General features: G+C 33.1%; 1 protein-coding gene across 1 annotated transcript; it reads left to right on the top strand.

Annotated features, from left to right (window-relative positions):
- Nucleotides 1-20,944: 20,944 nt before the first annotated feature.
- On the top strand, nt 20,945-22,569 carry LOC107919121 (AT-hook motif nuclear-localized protein 23). The gene has a single exon (XM_016848649.2). The coding sequence runs from the start codon at nt 21,319-21,321 to the stop codon at nt 22,180-22,182; it is 864 nt and encodes a 287-aa protein (XP_016704138.2). The 5' UTR covers nt 20,945-21,318; the 3' UTR covers nt 22,183-22,569.
- The last annotated feature ends 1,322 nt before the right edge of the window (nt 22,570-23,891 follow it).

Consider the following 23,891-nt stretch of genomic DNA (forward strand, 5'->3'; position numbering starts at 1 on the left):
CAATATTTGATTACTGCATATACAATGGTTGATAAATATAAGTTATTAACTTAACAATCCCGAAGAATATAAAATAATAAAAAAATTGCCTTGATTTCTTGACCATATTTTTAAAAAACAATCCTTAATCATACCAGTGTAATTTCATTGTAGTTGTACCTACAGGTAACCAATGTTTTAGTAGTAAAGCAAAGTTGGGAAAATAGAGAGAGCCCTCCCTCCTCGTCCCGGTCCAATCAAAATGATAATAAAACGACAACTAAGTCTTAATCATCCATGTGGTTCCCTCATGATCATGGTGTTGTACCCATGATATATTTTTATTTATAAATATTTTTTTAACTTTTCCTTTATGATTATTAATGTTGTAAACACAATGGAATCTGTGTATGCGTCAATGGGTTTTGTTTATGCAAATAGGTTTTTATCGTCTTTTTTCTAAGTGTAGGGTCTTTTTGAAAGCTACAAAGGAATATTAAAAACAAATTATATAATCATTGATTGAATAATGCATCTACATATGATGTTTTACAAGTTGGCTTTAGTGAAGCATTTTTCAAAATGATGTTGATGAGTTTTCAAGCCTTCCAAAAGCAATTAGCACAGCTAATATGATTCACTATGGAATTGTTTGCTGAGACAGATTAAAAAAGCTTTAATTAGTACTACTTTTTTTTTATTTAAATTTACATGATCTTCGCTGGCCCTGTAATCTTGGTATCAAATGACCATTTCACTGTATGATGATAAAAAAGACAGTAGCATATCATGCATGCATGGTAACCTATTCTTGGAGGAAGAGTTTATTTGAGAGTCATATGATGTCTGAGAATAAATTTGAGTTGGGAAATGAAATTCTAGTACTAATGAAATATCTGAGATTTGAGTTAAGGTTTTTAGGTGCTTTAAGTTCAATCAAAACCATCAAAACTTAAGGATTTTAACTAATTAAAGTTTCTTACTTTTTTTCTTCTGGGTCCTGATAAAGTACGTGCAAATTAAAGCAGATATGGTAAGAGTTCATAGTCATGGTTGTTAACAACGTATTCACTTCATCCTTGAATCTCTTCCACAATTGCTTGCTGGTTAAGCATTTAAAACATAAACATTTAAAAAAAAAAAAAGGAAGTATCCTAGTTTGATGAAATATCAAAGCAACCTTAATACATAGTGGTGTTGGTGGTCAGTTGTAACACCCTCTATCTATAATATAAACAAATGGAACCCACGAATTGGTATCAAAGGCTCTTCCTATGAAAGAATGCCAAGTACTTTTCAATATTATTTAATAGCAGGTTTGGTGAAATTATTAAAACCCAAGTTTAGAGATAACAATAAAGCGGGCAGACTATGTGAGTATGGTTGAATTCACTATCCCTCTATAATTAGTGTATTTTGTTACATTACCCGTTCTATTTCACTTCAATTAAAAATTAAAAATTTATTAGTTATTTCTAATATTTTTAATCCTTTTATAAGTACATAATTATTTAATCATAATTTTTTATAAAAAATATTTTAACATAAAAATATGTAGATTTTTTTCTATAACACATTATTACAAATCTATCCTGATAATAGTTATATACATACAAAGGTAAAATGTTAATGTTATATAATGGGAGAAGGCAACAAGTAATTACGGTAGCTGTTCTATACTTAATGTTAAAAAAAAAACCTACCCATTTGGTTTTTAAAAAAATTCACTCCATTCGAAGTAGAATTGTCCAAGGGCCAAGTAGTCCGCCTAATCCACTCCATTCGAAGTAGAATTGTCCAAGGGCCAAGTAGTTCGCCCAACCTGATAAACTTGACCTGACTTAGACCGAGTTGAAACAAGAATTTTTATAGCTCAGGTTGACTTGAATTCAATTTAAATAATAAAAATATTTTTAAACATAAATTTAATTATAAAATATCAATTTAAAAAAAATATATTTTAAATAGTAAAATAAATTGTTTGAAGAGGCTGAACCAATCCGAAAATGAGGCTAAGCATAAAACTTTGTAAAATCGTACCTCGTCCCAATTCATGGATATCTGTAATTCAGAATCAACCAAATCAGATTTTACCAGAAACTATCCTAATAGATGCAAATAAGCATTGAATCATAAGAGAAAAAATAATTAAACAATAAAAAAAAAAGTAAAATGAAAAATTATAAGTTAGTAATGCAAAAAGTTAATAATATCACACAGAACCAGAAGTAGTGAGTAAAATTTGTGCCAAATATTTTAATTATATAATGTTGTTGTGACACTTTTCGTAATTATTAAAATAAAATGTGGAATATTTAATGGCGCAGAATGAAAATAAATTTCATAATGAACAACTTAGTATTTTACAATATCTAGTGAAGATTTACTGAGATCCAAAATTAAAATTCAATTTGCTCATTTATTATAATCACACAAGCATCACATCCTTCATTTTCTGTCTCATAAAACCACTTTTTTGGAAACCTATGGCAAATATATATATATATATATAGTTTAATATTTGACCCAATAATTAAAAATCTTTTGTTTCAAAAATTAAAAAATTCAAATGAGGCTGTCCCCTTGTATGCCATAATATTTCTGGGTGAATTATTAAACTAACGTATTCATTGGATTAACTTAAAATAAGAAAAAGAATGTTACTTTGTAGTAGAAAAGCACCAATAGCTCTGCACATTTTCTTTTTATTATTCTGCTTTCTTTTCTTTTTTTTTTGTTTACAAAACTTAAGGAACAATTTGTTTATCCTATGATGATTGGACAGGATGGTTTTTTTTCATAAATCCCAATATTTTATGATAAAAAAATCAAAAATCAAAGAAAGTAGCTTTAAATTAATCTTTGAAACTCCACGACCGAAAAACCTGAGGACCGTTAAGGATTGTTATTTGTTAATGATAATTAAGATGAAGGACCACGAAGTTTTAGCAATTTTTTGGTAGATCATTAGATTATTAAATTAATCAAGTTGATTTAAAAAAAAAAACTAGTGGGACCACGGATTTAAGCAGGGATTAGGGGAGTTAATTTACTTGGTTCATATCCGAAGATGGGGTTGAATGGGTTGATGTGGATGTTTTCATTGAGATTATCAAAAAGATTGTTAATTTAGAGAAACGACAAATTAGCACATGAAATTAGACTCCATGGTAGCACTTTGAAGACGGCCTGCTACTGATCTCAATTATTTGAGGTGATCAATCTGGCACATTCATAAATAGCTTATGCTTGACCTTTATATTCACGTTGATGTTTAAATTGGAAGAACCAAAGATTGTTAAATCACCATTAATATCCAACTCCTATTCTTTGACCTATTAATACAAAGCCATATGAGAAATTTTTTTCTTTTCTTGATTTGGATTGGATGCCTTCATTTAACCAACAAGGGAGAGCTTGAGGTTTGATGGATGTAGTAATTGACCAAATTGCATTGAATGTTAAACAAGTGTATGTGTTTGGAGAGGTAGCTGGGAATTCAAACCAAGTTGCATGGAATGCAAAAACATGTCTACAAGAGCTTGTAGAATTGATCCTTTATATAAATACAATGGAAAAGCAGCTGACGCCCACTTTCACGGGCAGCCCGTGAAAATGGGAAGAAGGCGGTTTTTTTCTTTTCTAATATTTTGGGCACATTGTTTTTGAGAAAAGCCAAAAGAGATTGACCTGATCCGTCCTTGAAAGAAAGATGCACCAACTCCGCTTTCCATTATGCCCCCATCACCTCTCTCTTAGGGTTTTAGTATTTTGTGAAAGGGATGTACAGGGGGTAGAGATATGTAGTAGAAAGGGTGAAGGTGGTGGGTGGAGGACAGGTAAAATTGCTGCAGTGGATGTTAGCTTTGGTTTACCCCCGGAATCCAAGGGGGTGAATGAAAGAAATTTTGTTTTGGCAGAGAGAGAGAGAGAGAGAGAGAGAGAGAGAGCAATTCCCGATGAAAATGACAGTTGCCTCGTGGCCGACAGCTATACGGTGGCCTTCCCTTACGTTTTGACTTGAGACACCGCACGTGATATCCCTTCCTTGTCTTACACTTTGCAACTTGTTCTTTCACTCCCAGTTTCTGCTGCCTGCTGCAACCAGCTAGCAGCTAACCTCTCCATTTTAGCTATCTTCACTGCCATCTCCCTTCTCTATTCTCTCACTCATTCCTCAATCACTCTTTACTCCCTCCATCAAATCACATCAAATCTTCTCATCCATCACATCATTGCATCATTTATTAAACAAGTCCATGTACCCTCTCTTTATGTTATTACTATCCTACATCATCGTTATATAAATATATAAATAACCTCAACAACTACACTCACCCTCAGCATTTAATCCTAATCCAACCCTGAAACCCCAGCCATTTAAATTAACAATAAACAGTTTCAAATTATTGCATGCGTATGTTCTTTCTTCTTCACTGAGTAGAGTGAAGGGGTATATATGCTTTCTTTTCTCCAGTTCACAACCTCGGATGATCACTCACTGTTTTCTATTACAGCATCTCATAGATTTCGTAACATGATAATTGAAGCTTCTTCTTGTCCGAAGGGAATTGTGTGGCTTTCCTGTCATGCAGAATTATTAAACTTTTCCATTTCAAAATCAAGTACAATGAGTCTTGGACTTTCTTAACCACACATATCTTACGACTTGTAGGAAAGCTCCATTAGCCTTGGTTTCAAGTCAAACAAAGATTTTATATTTCTAGAAAAGAAATAAGAAAAACCCGTCCGCAAATTCAATAACTTTTTGAATTGATTTATGGTCAATATTGGTGTCCTTACATTCTCATCATCACTGCATATCTAACTTTAATTTAATATGTAATTATATACATCAATTTTAATTTAATATATAATTATATATATAATTTAATTGTGATTTAAATGTATATTTAAAGTTTTAATTTTCATTTAATCATACGTATTAAAAAAAATAAATATATAAATTTATTTTTATATTAGATAAATATAATTATTTATGCATGTAATATATAAACATAAAATGATGTTATATCAATAATTATATTAAGAATTTACAAGAATTAGATTTAGTCAAAATTTTATATATAAAATTACACAAAATCAAAGTTTATGTATATAATTGCACATTAAACTATAATTCATTTATAATTTTGAAATTTATCTTGTAAAAAGATTAAATATAATTCTTATTAAACCAATATATGATGACAAAGTAAAGTGGTAGAATGAAAGAAGCTTCGATTCTCTTGATTAAAATAAAAAAACCATTTTAATGAGTTTTAAATATTAGTAATTTGATTTAAAGCTTCTAATCTTTTGGATAAAAATATGTTTTTACCCTCTTTAAAAAATAATTGTTTAATTTAAAATTCTTTTAAAATAAATCTGGATGTATATTATTTTTAAAAAATCTTTTTATGACGAGATGGGCATAACGTACGGATATATATATATATATATATATAAAAGTACTCGTCCTCCCAACCAACACACGCAACTCTTTCCGGATTTTAGATAAAAAAAAAACAAAAAATTATACCCAAAAAAGGAAAAAAAAAACAAAAATTGAACATGGACAAAAACAAATAATTAAATTCAATGTTAATGCAATATTAAAATGTAGTAATGAAATGCCTATTTACATTGTTTTGTGAATCATGATTGGTTATTTTTATATATTGCTAAAGTCTAATTCTGATGATCAACAAATCACACCAACACTGGTTATTGTGTCAAATATCCACATTGCTAAATTTCAACGCCACCAAATTAAGTATAACCCTCGTGCTTTGGATATCATAACTTTTTCTTTTCTTTCATTTTAGAAGCTTAAAATTTGAATATGCACGAACCCCTTTTTTACTTTCCCTTCCCAATTTCTTATGCTTTCTACTTAATTGCCAATCACTTCATTGCCTCGTTTGTTTAAGTTAAGTGATATGAGATTTAGAATTTCATCCCTGTGTTTATAAATTCCTTCCACCATTGTCTTTGCTTTGCTTACTTGTATAATAATAATAATAATAATAACAATAATAACTTCTTGAGTTTTATATTTTAAAAATTTTAGTAGCAACATTTGTAACATTTATGTTAAAAAGTATTATAGAGGCTCTTGTACTAAAAATTAGATTGCATTTTATCGTCTCTACTTAAAAAATAGGTAAATTAGTCATTGTACATTAGATCACTGAGTAAATTTATATTTTTTGTAAAATAATTCATCCAATTTTACTATTAAAAACTGGTGTGCTTGACGGAATAACTAGATAGTAACACATGATGTGCCACTTTCACCTTTGCTAGCATACATGGACTGGTTTTTAACATTAAATAGATGAATTTTTTAACAAAATGACCAAGTTGCTCTTTGATCTAACGTACAGTGACTAATTTGCCATTTTTTTAATAGAGGGGGCAAAATTCGATTCAGTTCCTAGTACAAGGACCTCTATGGTACTTTTACAATAACTTTATATATTATATATATTAAAAAGTTGCAAGTGCAATTATAATTACAATACAAATAATACACATTTGAATAACTAAAATACATTTAGACATATATCAAAATAAATTTGAATTAAAAATCACAAATGATTTACATGGAGTAAGACTCGAAACCTACAATCTCAAAATTATTGATCCAACATCTTATTAACTAATATTTACATATTTAGGATGCTTAACCATGAAACTTAAGTTGTGCCTCCCTATAGGAACACTGAACTCATATTTACGATGTTTTGTGAGGAGACCCTACATCTTAGCACCCTTCGCATTTCCTGTTTCGTTGTCGTGGACTTACATTCACCGATCGCTACTAGCCATCATAATCCCTCAAATGCTCAAGGATTTTCTCCTTTTTGTTCTCAATTATCGGAGGTCTCTTGGGATAAACTATGGCCAGCTTATTAGACATTGCTACTGCTCTAGTATTGATGTCAAAAGACCTACCTCCACATTTTTGCAATGAAGGTCTACTAGTTTTTTCTCCTCTCCTCCCAAGTGTGACCATTTTTCAATTAAGATTATTAAAACAACGAAGAAAAGATAATTTTGAAACGGAAAAACTAAACAAGATGCTCATTTAAGACAACTGTTGTTAAAATCTGATGCTGCTTCACCTTCCCTGCAAGATGCACCTTTGAGCAAACTTTAGAGCATGTTTCACGGAAAGCCATTTTGTAACTGTTGTTCCAATAGGATCGGAAGCGTGTAAATTATTGTACTAAAAAATCACACAAAGTTCAATTCCCAGGAAAGAGAGGTGGATCACATGGATCTCTTAAATACCAAGTCTTTCCTTAGACAGAATATCCCTTCTATAGTAATTTAATAGCACAATTAAATACTACTATTATACCCTCAAATATTGAAAGAAAAATAGGACAAGAAAGAACACAAGAGTTTTAACGAGGTTCGGTAAATTATACCTACGTCCTCGGGCACTAACACCAGATGATAACTTTACTATCTTCAAAGTATTACAAACAAATAGAATTCCTTAAGAATTCTCAAATGGGAGAAGAGAGAAAACTAAGAGAGAAAGATTGGTTGGCATGGTTGAAATGAAAAATGAAAAGGCCTATTTATAGTTGAAGTTCGGGGACTAATTTGCAAATGACCTAAAAAATTAGGGACCAAAATTGCAATTATCCCATTCAACTTTTCTACATTCGGTGCAACTTGCTCAACCTTTTTAACAAGTTGCTTCCTACCTTTGTTGACCTTTCAACAATCTCCACCTTGAAGATTTGATTAGGATAATCACATCTTCACACACTTCCTTCAACTCCCCAAATTCGATAAAGTTATCTTTTGTAGTGCCTCTAAATGCGCTCTCGAGCGCCATACACCTGTAGGTGCTCAAATTCTCAGGATGTTAATCAAGTTCAAACAATGATTAAACATGATTGTTGTTACCACTTTGGTCATCATATCTGCGGGATTATCTGCTGTCGGAATCTTCTGAAGTAGAATTTTTCATTTTTCAAAGACTTCCCGCACAAAGTGATATCTTACGTCGATATGCTTGGTTCTTGAATGATAGACTTGATTTTTCGCTAAATGAATAGCACTCTGACTGTCACAATATAGACTAATGTGACTTTGAACAACTCCCAAGTCTTTCAATAATCCATTAAGCCAAATAGCCTCCTTAACAGCTTCTGTAACTGCCATATATTTTGCCTCTGTAGTAGACACAGCTACTGTAGACTGTAAGGTAGACTTCCAACTCACTGGGGCTTTCGCAAGAGTAAACAGATACCCCGTAGTTGAACGACGTTTATCTAAATCACCAGCAAAGTCGGAATCAACATATCCAACTACAAACTGACCAAGTGCTTCATCCTGTTCAAAAATTAAACCAACATCTACGGTTTTTCGAAGATACCGTAGAATCCATTTCACAGCTTGCCAATGTCCTTTTCTAGGATCATGCATATACCTGCTCACAACTCCAACAGCTTGTGAAATGTCAGGCCTCGTACACACCATCGCATACATCAAACTCCCAACTGCATTAGTATATGGGACTTTCGCCATATATTCTCTTTCATCTTCAGTCTTCGGAGATAATTGAGCACTAAGTTTCAAATGAGAAGCAAGTGGGGTACTTACATGTTTTGTGTTTTCATTTACACCAAAACATTGTAATACCTTTTTTCAGATATTGCTTCTGATTTAAACAGAGCTTGCCTCTCGGTCTATCTCTACTTATCTCCATGCCGAGAATCTTCTTGGCCTCACCTAGATCCTTCATCTCGAACTCTTGATTCAACTGAGCCTTCAGCTTATCTATCTCATTTTGGCTCTTCGAAGCGATTAACATATCATCAACATACAAGAGTAGATAAATGAAAGATCCGTCATGCAGCTTCTGCAAATACACACAATTGTCATATTTGCTTCTTGTGTACTTCTGCCTTCTCATAAAGCTATCAAATCGCTTGTACCACTGCCTCGGGGATTGCTTCAATCCATATAGCGATTTGTTCAGCTTACAAACCCGATTTCTACCACCAGCATCTGTGTATCCTTCGGGCTGAGTCATATAGATCTCCTCTTCTAACTCACCATGCAAGAAAGCCGTCTTAACATCAAGTTGAGCTAGCTCCAAATTCAACTGTGCTACCAAGGCCAACAAAATTCTAATGGAGGAATGCTTCACAACAGGGGAAAATACATCATTGTAGTCAATTCCCTCATTCTGAGCGTAGCCTTTAGCTACCAATCTTGCCTTGTAGCGAATATCCTTCTTGCTAGGAGATCCATCTTTCTTTGCGAATACCCACTTGCATCCGATTGCCCTTTTACCTTTCGGTAATTGCGCCAATTCCCAAGTATTATTCTTCAGGAGAGACTGCATTTCTTCATCCATGGCGCTTTTCCATTTATCACTTTCTAAGCTTTGCATTACTTCTTGATAAGTGATAGGAATATCATCAACAACGGGAAGGGCGTAGGCCACCATATCAGTAAATCGAGTAGGTTTACGAATTTCTCTCCGTTGCCTTGCAACTGCAACTGGTTCTAGTGTACTTAGTGGTTCTTGGGTCAGAACCTCTTCAACCTCTAATTCCTCCATTGTGGCTGGAGAATTAGACTTATTAACTGGGCAAATCCCCATCTGCTCAAACTCCACCTGTCTTGGAGTACACTCCACCTGCTGTGGAGTATTGCTCGTCTGAATATCTTTATCTGCTACCTTTTTCAATGTGGCAGATTCATCAAAGGTAACATCTCTGCTACAGATCATTTTCTTTGTGCTTAAGCACCAAAGACGAAATCCCTTCACTCCAGAAGTGATTCCCATAAAGAGAGCTTTCTTTGCCCTCGGATCTAACTTTGACTCCTTCACATGGTAATATGCAGTGGATCCAAACACATGTAAGGAATCATAATCTGTAGCCGGTTTTCTAGACCATACCTCAATAGGAGTTTTTCTTTCTAATGCAGATGATGGCAAACGATTAACAAGATGGCCAGCGTATGTCACAGCCTCAGCCCAAAATTGCTTGCCCAACCCAGCATTGGACAACATACATCGAACTTTCTCCAGCAATGTTCGATTCATACGCTCTGCCAATCCATTCTGCTGTGGTGTATCCCTAACTGTGAAGTGTCGAACAATACCATACTCTTGGCACACATCGAAGAACGGATCACTTTTATATTCCCTTCCATTGTCCGTCCTAAGCCGCTTGATTTTCTTGCCAGTCTGGTTTTCGATCATAGTTTTCCATTTAAGAAAAAATCTAAGCACTTCATCCTTAGTTCTCATGGTATACACCCAAACTCTTCTGGAAAAGTCATCAACAAAAGTAACAAAATAGTGTTTTCCTCCCAATGAAGGTGTCTTGGAAGGCCCCCACACATCTGAGTGAACATATTCCAAAATACCTTTTGTATTATGGATAGCAGTACCGAATTTCACTCTCTTTTGCTTTCCCAGAACACAATGCTCGCAAAATTTTAATTTGTAAGCCTTTGCACCTTTCAACAATCCTTGCTTTGCCAGAATTTGCAAGGATTTTTCGCTGGCATGTCCCAACTTCATATGCCACAACTGCATTGAGTCCAATTCTTTGTTACCGGAAGCTGTAGCGACTGCTCCAATAACTGTACTACCTTGGTAGTAATACAAGTTATTTTTTCTGATGCCCTTCAATATCACAAGTGCGCCAGATGTCACTTTCAAAATCCCATCTCTCATAGTAACAACTGAACCATTGGATTCCAAGGCTCCCAATGAGATGAGATTTTTCTTCAAACTGGGCACATACCGAACATCAGTCAGAACTCTGGTTGATCCATCTTGATTCTTTAATTGGATTGAACCTATCCCAACAGTTTTATAGGCATTGTCATTGCCCATATAAACAACTCCTTCATTTAGTTCTACTAAATTAGAGAACCACTCCCGGTTAGGGGACATATGATAGGTACAACCCGAATCCAATATCCACTCATCTGAATGGAACAACGATGATGATGCAACCAGTGATAGTTCAGAGTCACTAGTATCATGCTTAGCAACACAAGTATCTACAGCAGCTTTTCCTTATTCTTCAGCTTTGGACAAATTTTCTTCCAGTGGCCTTTCTCATGACAAAAAGCACATTCATCTTTCCCGAGTCTGGACTTTGACTTTGATCTCCCCTTTTGAGTTTTCTTCCGAGTGTATGAACGACCTCGGACTACTAAAGCTTCTGTATCTCTGATTGAGTTTTTCTGTTTGTCCTTCTTTCTCTGTTCATAACTGTATAAGGCCGCACAGACTTCGCTCAGAGATATATCACTCCTGCCATGAAGTAGAGTAGTTTCTAGGAACTCAAACTCCTCAGGAAGTGACCCCAACAGCATCAAAGCCAAATCTTCATCTTTGAATGTCTCATCCATATTCAGCAAATCAGTGACTAACTGATTAAATTTGGTGATGTGATCATTCATTGTGGTACTTGGGACGTATGTGAAGCGAAACAGTCTTTTCTTCAAGTGGAGCTTATTTTGACTGTTTTTCTTCAAAAATTTTTCTTCAAGTGCCACCCACAACTTATTTGCAGAAGTCTCCTTTGAAAAAGCATACCTCTGCTCTTGAGAAAGGCATGATCGAATTGTGCCATGCCAACCGATTGATCGCCTTCCAATCTTTCTCCTGTACATCATCTGGTTTCTCTTCATCAATGGCAATGTCTAGACCCTGCTGAAAAAGGGCATCTAGAACCTCACTTTGCCACATACCAAAATGGCTCGTGCCATCAAAGATCTCCACGGCCAATCTTGCATTTGCAATTGTCGGTCTTGTCCATATAGACGATGTTGAAGCTCCTACACCGACCGTTTTCTCCATAATCTTTCAATATACCTAAGGAAATCTTTTTTGATGTGGAAGATCAGTTTAAACTGCAACCACAGAGCATACTACGATTAACCTTCGGCTTTGATACCACTTGTTGTTCCAATAGGGTCGGAAGCGTATAAATTATTGTACTAAAAAATCACACAAAGTTCAATTCCCAGGAAAGAGAGGTGGATCACATGAATCTCTTAAATACCAAGTCTTTCCTTAGACAGAATATCCCTTATATAGTAATTTAATAGCACAATTAAATACTACTATTATACCCTCAAATATTGAAAGAAAAATAGGACAAGAAAGAACACAAGAGTTTTAACGAGGTTCGGTAAATTATACCTACGTCCTCGGGCACTAACACCAGATGATAACTTTACTATCTTCAAAGTATTACAAACAAATAGAATTCCTTAAGAATTCTCAAATGGGAGAAGAGAGAAAACTAAGAGAGAAAGATTGGTTGGGATGGTTGAAATGAAAAATGAAAAGACCTATTTATAGTTGAAGTTCAGGGACTAACTTGCAAATGGCCTAAAAAATTAGGGACCAAAATTGCAATTATCCCATTCAACTTTTCAACATTCGGTGCAACTTGCTCAACCTTTTTAACAAGTTGCTTCCTACCTTTGTTGACCTTTCAACAGTAACCCCCCCCAAATGCTTGAATGAAGGGGGGCTATTATTATATCCCTCCACCAAGTGTACACGTGTCAACACCAAAGGTATCATTAACCCCACACTGACTTACTCTTAAATAGCATCCGATAGACCTCGCATTCACAATATCCCTGAATATGACCACTCACTTTACCTTAAAGGAGTCATCCACTTAGGCTTAACTGCGAATACTATCCTAATGTGATCACACTTCCAAGATGATAATGAGCCTATTTAGGCAAAACTACCTTGTATTAGTAGAATCCCATGATATATGATTATGATTATCCACTACGTATTTAATGGGGCTGAATGAATATCCTGATATGTCATACTCGCGGACAAGGGGACCTTTTAGCACCCTAGAGTTATTTTGAACACTTAGCTTTTGATCAATCTGTCCTCTTGTTATTATTCCGACTCTTAATTTTTTTAAGTAAATTGACCTCCATTACATCACCTTAATCTCCTTGCTCTGTCTTATCTACCTCCTTTATTGTGTCTTATATTGATAATTTTCTATATTGTTTTATTAAAAAAGAAAAGAAACAGTTTCGTTGGTAAGCAATTCCAATGGGAATGTAGAATATAATAGAATGTAAGCGTAAAAAATAATGTTAATTGACTTATATATTTTTCCTAATAATTGATAAAGGTTATTTTGGTTGTGTGGTGTGGAAAACCAAATCCTACAATTAATAAACTTGTCCTACTATAACTTTGTTAAAGCATAAAATATAGAGAGAAAAGCAATGGAAAAAGATACACCAAATTTAACTCTTCATGTCGTACGTGTTTATATACCAATTGTCAATCCACAAATTTATTTAATTATATTGTATTTGCATCATTGAACACATGGATCACGGTGTACACCTCAGATTTAAATAAACTTTGTTTTTTTTTTGTGTTTTATAATTTCAAATAACAAAATCAAGAGAAGAGATAAATTGTAGGGAGACATCTCCCATATATTTTAATTATTTAAAAAGGTTATGATCATTAAGTTAGAATTTAATATGTTATCAATATCACACAAACTACACGATTACAATTTGCTTTCCTACTGATGATTGAGTCTTTCAAGGTGTAATGGACTCCTGTTTTTATGCTTAAGATGTATAGAAATTAAGCCCTTCATTTTTTTTATTTAAAATCTTCATCCAATCATTAAAATATAAATATTTTTGTCAAAATTTAACATGCTGATTAAATTATTCTCATATAACATATCATATGATTTACAAAAAAATAAATATGATACGTTATTTTTAAAAAAATACAACCAACAATATAATGATTAAATTAAACAAATAAAAGAATAAAAATTAAATCTCAAATTTAAAAATACAAAATATTAGAAGGTGGATAAGTGTGTTAACCAATAATAATATCCCTTAGAAAAGACCTAATCTTGCTTAGTCAGAGCACCAAGCGAAAGGCGTCAAGGCAATTGGTTAGGCTTTCATTTTCAAGGCACCTCACTTTTGTACCTGAGCTAATGTAAAACAAATTTGCCGCTGCAAATATTTCCCATTGTTTTTCTTTTCACAAATTTAAATTAATATTTTTGGGGTCGAAGTCTAATTACACGTCCACTGCTATGTCTCATTTATGTTGTTTTCTCCTTTTGCTTTTAATTTATAAAATTATGCATTTGTTTAATGCTTTTATATTTATATCACATTAATTTTAAATAAGGATGATTTTGAAGATAACTGATAAACTTCTTCAATTATATTCATGTGTTATTTTTTTTAATGAATGACGTAACATAAATTTTTTTCTCGCGTGACACATCAATAAAGAAAAACTTCAGTTAAGTAGAAATTATTGTTGATATCTTAATTTTGCATTTCAAACTTCAAAACACGTAATTGAATTCTTAAAGTATTAATTTCATACCAATTAAGTTATTTTATTGATATGAATTTTTGGTTAGCTGTTGAATGCTAACTAAAATTTGAGGTGTGGTATATTGAAAACAACTTAGATGTGACAATTTTATTAACATTATATATTTATTTAACACGTCAAATCTAAATTATTTATGTAATAAGTATACACATCTTTACAGTTTTATTTATGTATTTTAGATATGCTGCATGTCAAATTCATATTAATATTTAATGTCTAATTTGACAATGAAATTGTCAAAAAAACATAATTAATATAATATTTATTTTTTGAAAATTTAATAAAAACATTATCAAATTTAGAAATTAATTTAAAATTTAGATAATATCTACGATTTATCAATAAAAATATATTTTAAAGGGACGTTTGGTTAAAATTACCTTTGATAATAGGATTATTGAAATGTAACATTACTTAGCATATTCTCAGGTATGTTACATTACCTTATTGGGATTATTTGATTAGAATCAATAACAGCCACTTCATTAGTTCAACCTTTAAATTATATTACTTTTTTTAGTTAGGTACTAAATTTTTTTCTGGCTGAACTAAGCACTTAAATTGTATTTTCACAATCATTAAGCTCAACTTGGGGTTAAAAAAACCGCAAATAAAAAATCAGCACATATGCAATATATATATATATATGCATATTCCTTTAATCTAATTTGAAAATTTTTAAAAATAAAATAAGTAATTTTAATTAAAATTCAACACAAAAAAAAAATAAATTACATTCTCAAAGTTGTACCCATTGTCGACCCTTACCCTCTTCCTATGAAAAAAAAAAACCCTTTCTTATTCGAAATTTTGAACCAAAAATCTTTGTGGAAGTGGTGATTGTTGATTCCGCCTTTTCTTTCTTTGAATCAAAATTTTGTATGGGAAAATCCTTTTATTATTGAATCTTTTTGGGGAAGCAACCCGAATCGATTTGGGTTTTTGAAACCTTAAACCCTCATATTAAGAGCTTAAACCAGAAAACCCTACATTGAATCCTAACCCCCAAATACAAAATCAATTTATTCTTTAGTTTCGTAACATTTTGATTGACAAAATCATTTCATTTTTGCTTGATTTTGTTTTAAACTTTTCATATGCATTGCAATCTAGCTATTTGGGAAAGTGACTAGCTTTGCTAATACATTCTCTGGTGTTTAATATAATAGATTTTTTATATTTCAATGGTGATTTTTAAAATTTCCATTAGGGAGAGGGGTGAAGATGAAAGGAAGAATATGAAGATGGAGGGGGAGAGAAAAATTATAATATTAAATACTAAATATTAATTTAATATTAAATTTAAAATTTTATTATAATTAAAAAATGCTATATCTGGTTTAAGGGGGGTTTTTTTCAGATGGATATAACGATAGAAACTCATAATAATTATGGAATTATAATTTAGATATCTGGTTGGATCATAACTAATTAATATATATATATATATAGTTCGAGAGACGCTTAAATGCTTATTCAATTAATCCTATTATTTTATTGAATTGTTATTAGGGTTTTTTTAATTACATTATCCAATCTTTTATGAGATGAGAATTGGGAGAATTATTTGAATAATTAGTGGGTATAGTTTTTTTTTAAATGTAATTAAACTCTACAAGGTAAATACGTGTATAAAATTAGAATCTTTTCAGTATAGACATTGTAATTACTACAACATTTATTTTTTTATGAATCTGTAATTTTAAATAAAATTGTAATTTCACATTATTCCTATAAGACAAATACATTTATGAAATTAAAAAATTTAAATTTTATTTGTAATAATAAAACTTTTAAGAAAATGAAATTAAAATTTCTTAATAATTACAAGACAACATAATTATGGGAAGGTAATTACTTAAAATGTGGTTGATGGAAATTCTATTTATGGTAATCACTATTTTTTTTATGGTGCTCAAACACATCTTAATTAATTAGTTATTCATGCACTTAACATTAAATTTTTTATTTATTAGAAAATGTTTAAATTTTTATTATTTTTAAAAAATCATTAAATAATTTTTTTTAAAAAATGATTATTAAAATGTTTGTGTTCCACATTGCTAGGATGACTTAGGATGCCAACTTCACAATTTCTTCATGTAAAACTCCTCCTAGAAACCCCTATAAGAATCCTACGTGCAAACTCCTTACAAAAACCCCTCAGCCTTAGTAATTGGATTCACTCATTAATTATCACACTAGACTTCAACAACCATGTCCCATCCAATGCAACTTGTGACACATCATGTGCCACTCTACCTAGGCCTATGGCACTAAACCACAAGGCCACTTATTCTTGACCCACCAATAGTAACCTAACACGTGACACCTCAAGACAGGAGACAAGAAATATACTTATATTTATATGAATGAAGCTTGGGGCGTGAAATTAAAGACAATCATTCCATACTTTCTCTCATTCTCTTCTTCTCTCTTTCTTTCTCTCTAAGCTCCTGTCTCATACTTCGGCCACCCAGCTAGATGACTCTCTACCTTGTCCTAAACAAGGTGAATCATCCTTCTCCACCACCTACTCTTCCGTATATGAATAGTTTGATTTTTAATTTAATGATATAAATTAAAGAATATAATATTTTAAATTATTTCTACTTAAAATCCAATAATTTAAATATATTGTTTTTAAAATAAAAAATTATTATTAAAAAAATTATTCCATATAGCTCGATGTGCTAAAGTAGAGTTTTAATTATAGTTATGTTATTTCTTATTAAAATGTTTGATTTTTTTTAACAATCTCATTATAGATTCTGGTCATATTTGCTTTTTTTACACAATGTCTAGAACTACCCATAGCCCCTCCCCAACCAATAAATAGGAGGATAATGCGCTTCAGTGCACTCAAACACACATCCTTCTACATTGGCAACAATGCTCATACCAATCAAGTTAAGACTCAATCGGTAAAATGTTTTATTTTTAATTTGAAAAAATAAAATTTTAAAAAGGTCATGGCGAGAGATCTCACTCCAACGATAGATACATAATCTTAAATTATTTATTTTTGGTATACACAAGTACCTAAAAGTTTTCTTTCACTTAGTTTCTCTCACTTAGTTGCACCTTCATATATTATAAAATGTTTCTAGTTTTTGTTGACAATCATAATATTAATTAACAAAGGGTCAATTACAAGAGTAACAAAAAAATCGAAACAATTACAAAGTAAAATAACAATAAAGTACCAAACCATAATTCACATTTAAAAAATGTAACAATATACTAAGGGATAAAGCTTCAAAACAATGACTCAAACCAAGTGAAAGCAAGTCCATTCATAAAACCGATTCACCATTGTCGAACATAAGCAAATGTTCAAACAAGAGCACCATTGCCAAATAAGTCTGAAGACTTAACCAATAGGAGAAGCCATAAACGAAAGAATGTCCTTTAACCACTTGCACCAAAAGATGATAGTGTGATGGTTCGAGCGGAAACCAAGCCTAAAAAATTGAGTTAACAACACTCTCACTTGAACTAGAAAAGGGCCGCAAACCTCCCTAGCTTGCTAAGGAGTATAACCATAAACTTGCAAAAAAAAAAAACAAAAACAAAAACAAAAGGAAAAACAAAAGGAAAAGAAAAGAAAAGCAACAATGTCGAAGGCACCACATCACAAGTTGGAGCCCCTAACATCCAACTGCAATCCAACTGCCATAGACCAAGCCTCTTGTGCTGGAGGAGGGGTATTCCAAAAAAGGTAGAAAGAGAACAAGACAAAAGCCACTGCATAAAATCGTCGTTGGTGGGGAAGGTAGCCAATGAGGCTTCTACGAAGCATCTCTCTCAAGGGTCTCTAATCAAATACCCAATCGGCCTCGTCAAATGAGATTCGGAATGGGTGAATAGTGATATCCCTTACAAAAATGACGAGAGTGAAAAATGTTATTTTTTATTGAAAGGAAAATAGATAATGATGATCAAGTGGACGACAGTTGGGCAACTGGCTCCACCATCGATGAAGAATGAAAGAGAAGGCTATGACAAATATAAGATTCCTGAGGTAGTTCCGAAATATATGTATCAAAGTAAATGTTTTTCCGTTTGGAGATCGCTTAAGAAGGTTTGGTCTTTGTTACGCCAAAGTCTATTATGGTCTGTTGGTGATGGGAACCTTATGAAATTTTGGACTAATAATTGGATAGCGGATGTGAGTCCTCTTATTAATTTTTTTCGGTTTCCATCGCTCATTAATGCTTCTATCACCTTAAGTGAGGTTGTATCTACGGATGGAATTTGGACTTGGGGTTATTTACGTTGTTTTTTGAACAGTGATACTCTCTCTTATATTGCGAGAATCCCATCTCCGAATCCCCTGATTGGTTAGGATGTACTTATCTCTAGATGGTCTCCTAGTGGTGATTATACAGTCAAATTTGTTTATAGTACTCTTTGGATGGCTATCAACGGGTTCGTCATTTTCTTTAGCTTTTCCTTAAAGAACGTCTAATGGCTAATATGGAACATTGTAAAAGAGGAATTTCGACGATCCCTTCTTGTGTGATTTGTGGGGGATTTGAGGAATATTGCATTCACATTTTAAGAGACTATTGCCAAGCTTAGGAGGTTTGGAAATGATTATTCCCTCTAGCCTTTTAGCTCAATTTTTTTTTATTCTCTACAAGATTGGATATCGTCGAACTTGAGGAACGCTTTTGGCTTAGAGTATCAAGATGTGATTTGACAATCTTTTTTTGATATTGTTTGTTGGAAGCTTTGGAAACAAAAGAATCTTATGGTTCTCCAAGAAGTTTCTTTTGATTTTGCCAATGTAATATAGTCTTCGTGGTGTTGGATGAGATATATTAAGTTGAGGCTTGGCAGGTCTAGTGGAACTACTAGTAATTGAAGTAGGAATTGTAGGTGGAGTCCACCATTTATTGGTTCTTTTAAATTAAATGTTGATGGTGCCCGCAATCCGTCTTCGGGTCTTGCATCTTCGAAAACAATAGCAAGAAATAAGCATGGTAGGTGGTTATGGGGGATTGAGAGAAATATTGGAAGATGTAGTGTTGAACAAGATGAACTTTGGGCTATTTATGACGACTTTCAACTAGCATAAGATTTCAAGTGGAGTGAGGTTATCCTTGACGTTGATTGCACTTTGGTTGTTAAAGGTATCCATGACGGTCTTAAAGGACAAGTGAATAGAGATTTAATTTTATGAATTCAAGAATCGTACAGACGTGAATAGCGAGTGGTCATTAAGTAGATTCCAAGAGAAGCAAATTTTACTCCCCACAATCTGGCGGGATTAATAAAATTGTTTCCATTTGGCCCTCGAGTTTTCCATGTTGCTCCTGCTAAAGTACCTAACCAGATTTGATTAGATAATATATCCTTGCTGTCTGATTCTAACGGTGTCTCTATTAATTTGTAATTGATTCTCTCCTATTTTTACTACAAAAAAAAAGCTATCAGCAAGTTGAGAAAAAAAATGGGACTAAATTTTCTTCCCCCTTTTTTTATTTTTGAAGCTTGGATAGTCTTAATTGATTTATTTCTTTGTATAATTAAGTTTTGATATTAATCTTCCCTAGATTTGTAATTATTAAAAAATAATATTTTTAAAATATAAACATAAAAATGTAAAATCTCTTATTAAAATGTAATGTAATTTACGGTTGCCACAAATAGTCTAAATTTCCAGTAAATAAATGAATATTTGGCAGTATAGTAAAGCACGTTAAGAAAAAGAATTCATATTTTAAGGGTTATGTTTTTCAGTTGGATTTTTCCCATTTTTTATAGGTATAAAACTACAATCATAAAAAATATATAATTAGGATTAAATTAATATAAAATATAATTAGATTGAAATTTACCGTAATAAATTTAGATTAAAATTAAAATTAAAATTAAAAGAAAATTTAGGATCAAGGGTTTTAGAGTCCAGAAGTAAAAATTTTGGTAGATAGGGATCCTGTAAAAACTTCTTTCGAGGAATGGGCTAGGCCGGGCCATTTCTCAAGAACAATAGCTAAGTCCACTTGGATCTGGAACCTACATGCCGATGCTCACGATTCCGATAGCCATACCAGTGATTTGGAGGAGATCTCTCGCAAAATATTTAGTGCCCATTTTGGCGGTCCAAGGTTTCAAGATATAAAATTTAAGATTTAAGGTTTAAGGTTTAAGATCTGGAGTTTAAGATCTAAGTAAAAAAATTATTAAAATAATGTGCTAATGATGTAAAAAATATTAAAATAACATTAAATAATTAATAAAGAATACAAAATAATATGACTTTTATGTTTCAGGAAAACATTTCCCTTTAAACTTCTATTAATTGATTTTGATGATATAATTTGATGATAGAAGTTAATTTAATTGGTAAATTGTTTGGACATCAGTAAGTTTATGAGAAAATTTTAATGATATGTGAGCTGCACGCTCCAATAATGAGAGTAGGAATGGCATCCACCACTGAAGAAAAAAAGCAAATAAAAGAATTTCTCAACCGTATTATTTTATGTATATAGGTTTAAGCATTGAGGAGTGAGGAATGACTGCGTTTTTTAAGAGACTTTGTTTGATCATATTTCATCTTTCTCCTTCATCTTCCCCCTTCCCCTTCCCTTTCTCTGTACTCCAACTCCTCCCTCTTGTTGTTTTTAATTTCTTAAAAAATAGAAAAGAAAAAAAACCCCACCCTTTTTATTGCTGTAGCTATTCAAATCCTTTTGTTTTCTTCGAGTCCCAGAGAGGCCCTTTCTTTTTCCTTCCTTAAAATAAACAAATCCTCCACCCCCCCCCCCAAACTGTTTTTAATCTAAACCCCATAATTTTATATATAATTTTTCTTTTTTTTTTTAAAAAGGGAAAAATATTTTTAATCCTTTGTTTTTCCTTATTTTGTGTCGTCCTTTGATGCTGGCATGGCTGGTCTTGATTTAGGCACTGCTTCTCGCTATTTTCACCAGCTTCACAGACCGGACCTTCACCTCCAACACCAACCTGAACCGGAAGAACAAGAAGCTTCCAACAACCGTGTTGGTGGTCACTATGGGTCAGCTGACCATCACCAAGACGATGGTTCACGCCAAGCCCTGGATTTAGTCAACGCGGGCAACTCGGGTGCGGGTGACCTTGTTGCCCGTAGGCCCAGAGGTCGTCCTCCAGGTTCCAAGAACAAACCCAAGCCTCCAGTCATCATCACAAGGGAGAGTGCAAACACGCTCCGAGCTCACATTCTTGAAGTTGGGAATGGCTGTGATGTGTTTGACTGTATTGCCAACTACGCTCGGAGAAGGCAAAGGGGAATCTGCATACTGAGTGGAAGCGGTACGGTGACCAACGTGAGCATTAGGCAACCAGCTGCAGCTGGGGCTGTAGTTACCCTTCATGGCAGATTTGAAATACTATCACTTTCGGGTTCGTTTTTGCCACCGCCAGCTCCTCCAGGTGCTACCAGCTTGACAATCTATTTGGCTGGCGGGCAAGGCCAGGTTGTAGGAGGAAGTGTAGTTGGGGAACTGATGACGGCAGGGCCTGTTATTGTCATAGCTGCATCGTTCACAAATGTGGCCTATGAAAGGCTGCCTTTAGAAGAGGATGACCAGTTGCAGATGCAAAGTGGCAGCGGTGGCGGAGGAAGTGGTGGTGGAAATAACATGTTTGGTGATGGGGGAAGTGGGGCTGGTGGGTTGCCTTTCTTGAATTTGCCTCTGAATATGCCGCCTAATGTGGAGTTACCTGTTGAAGGATGGCCTGGAAATTCAGGTGGTCGACCTCCGTTTTGAGATCAAGCTTGGGTCAAAATGAGAGCTTTGGACGGAAAATTAAAAACTTTTCAAAAGCGGGTTTCATTAGTGATATAATCGGGATTCTTGGATCATAAAGGTCAGGAAATTCATGGATTACTTATCATCCTCATCATTATCATGCTGCTTCTTCTTCTTCTTCTTCTTCTCCCACTTCCTCTGATGTTGATGTTAATCTTAGTTTTTTTTCCCTTTTGATCTTTGTTTTAGTTTTTTTCTTTTTCTGATTTTGGAATCTATAATTTCTGGAAATAGTCCTTTCTCTTGTTCATGGTGGACTTTCTTCTTTCTCCCTATAAGAAATGGTTTGATGATGTATTAATTTAACTCTTGTTGGATAATATCAGTCACTGAATTCCAGTGTTACTAACAGGTCAACTAGGGTTTTCATTCTTTTCTTTAAATTGCATCACATATCAATCTGTTTCATCTCCTATATATGTTTCAGACACAACATATATATATATATATATATTCCTTGTAATGGAAAGTACTCACAGGCTTTCCAAAGTAAATCTTGCAGGATTTGGTAACATGGGATTGTGTTATGTTTGCATAGTTTTCAGTACATAATAAATAAAACAGTATGAAATTATAGTAAATTAAGAGGAAAGGTTTCGTCACTTGGGGGGGGGGGATTAATTTCTTCTTAATTGTTTCTAATGGGTGCCTGTGCCTCACACAACATATCAGTTTTTCCTTTTGCATTGAAGTTCAATTACCTTCCTACACAGCTCTCTTGGGAACAATCCCCTTCTATTTTTCTATTGCATCACATTTCCTCTCTTCCAGATCTTTTCAACTATGTCAATACACATCACAAAACTAACTACCTTCCATTTCTTCTTCAAATAACCCTCTCAAATCTACATCAACTAATTAGCTTATAGGTGACTAACCTATGTAGGGTGATCCAATATATATATAATTGCAGTATATTTTGCAATTTGTGGTTTGTCCACTCAGACTCCATTAATGTTGTTTTTTGACAAATTTTGACACCCATTTAGGGTGGGAATGGGTACTATAAGAATGGAGATTAATGTTGTCCTTTGAGATAACCTTATTGTAGTTCCAGGGATGATGACGAATTTTATTTCCTCACAAGAAATGTCAATTTGTAGTATCTAAATAAACTACAAGCAGTATTCTAAATTATGAATTAATAATCAACTCATGAAGCAGTCTTTAATTATACAAAATGTTTTTTTTTTTGCATATTAAATAATATAAAGCCACAGTAGTGTCTTCATATTCAAATATTATTTTTTGGTGATTATAATGAATCACAACAGTTTGGAAATGGCTTTAAAAATATGAATCTGTAGCATGGGAAAGGATATATATATATATGTGTGTGTGTGTGTGTGTGCATGGTTGTGTAGGTAGTGAAAAACTTGTTATCAGTCGTCCTTTATATTAGAGCAAGTAATTTAACAGACTCAATATAAGAACATATGCAAATCCCTTTCTTTTTATAAAGAGATATATAGCCTTACGATGATGATTTAACATGTATGTATATAATATAGTCATAGATACAGCATGAGAATTTTAAGAATAATAGGGATTGGAAGCTTGGGGTAGCCCTTTTTTATTTTTTATAAAATAATAAAGCTGTTGTTTATCCATCTTTGATGCTGATTCCTTTCTTGCTTACGATTACAGCCTCTTCTTCATCATCTTCA

This window comes from Gossypium hirsutum, chromosome A08 (genome assembly GCF_007990345.1).
Source record: "Gossypium hirsutum isolate 1008001.06 chromosome A08, Gossypium_hirsutum_v2.1, whole genome shotgun sequence".
Taxonomy (NCBI): domain Eukaryota; kingdom Viridiplantae; phylum Streptophyta; class Magnoliopsida; order Malvales; family Malvaceae; genus Gossypium; species Gossypium hirsutum.

Excerpts from the sequence above, each read along its gene's own strand:
- LOC107919121 (XM_016848649.2), top strand. The coding sequence starts at position 21,319 with ATGGCTGGTCTTGATTTAGGCACTGCTTCTCGCTATTTTCACCAGCTT.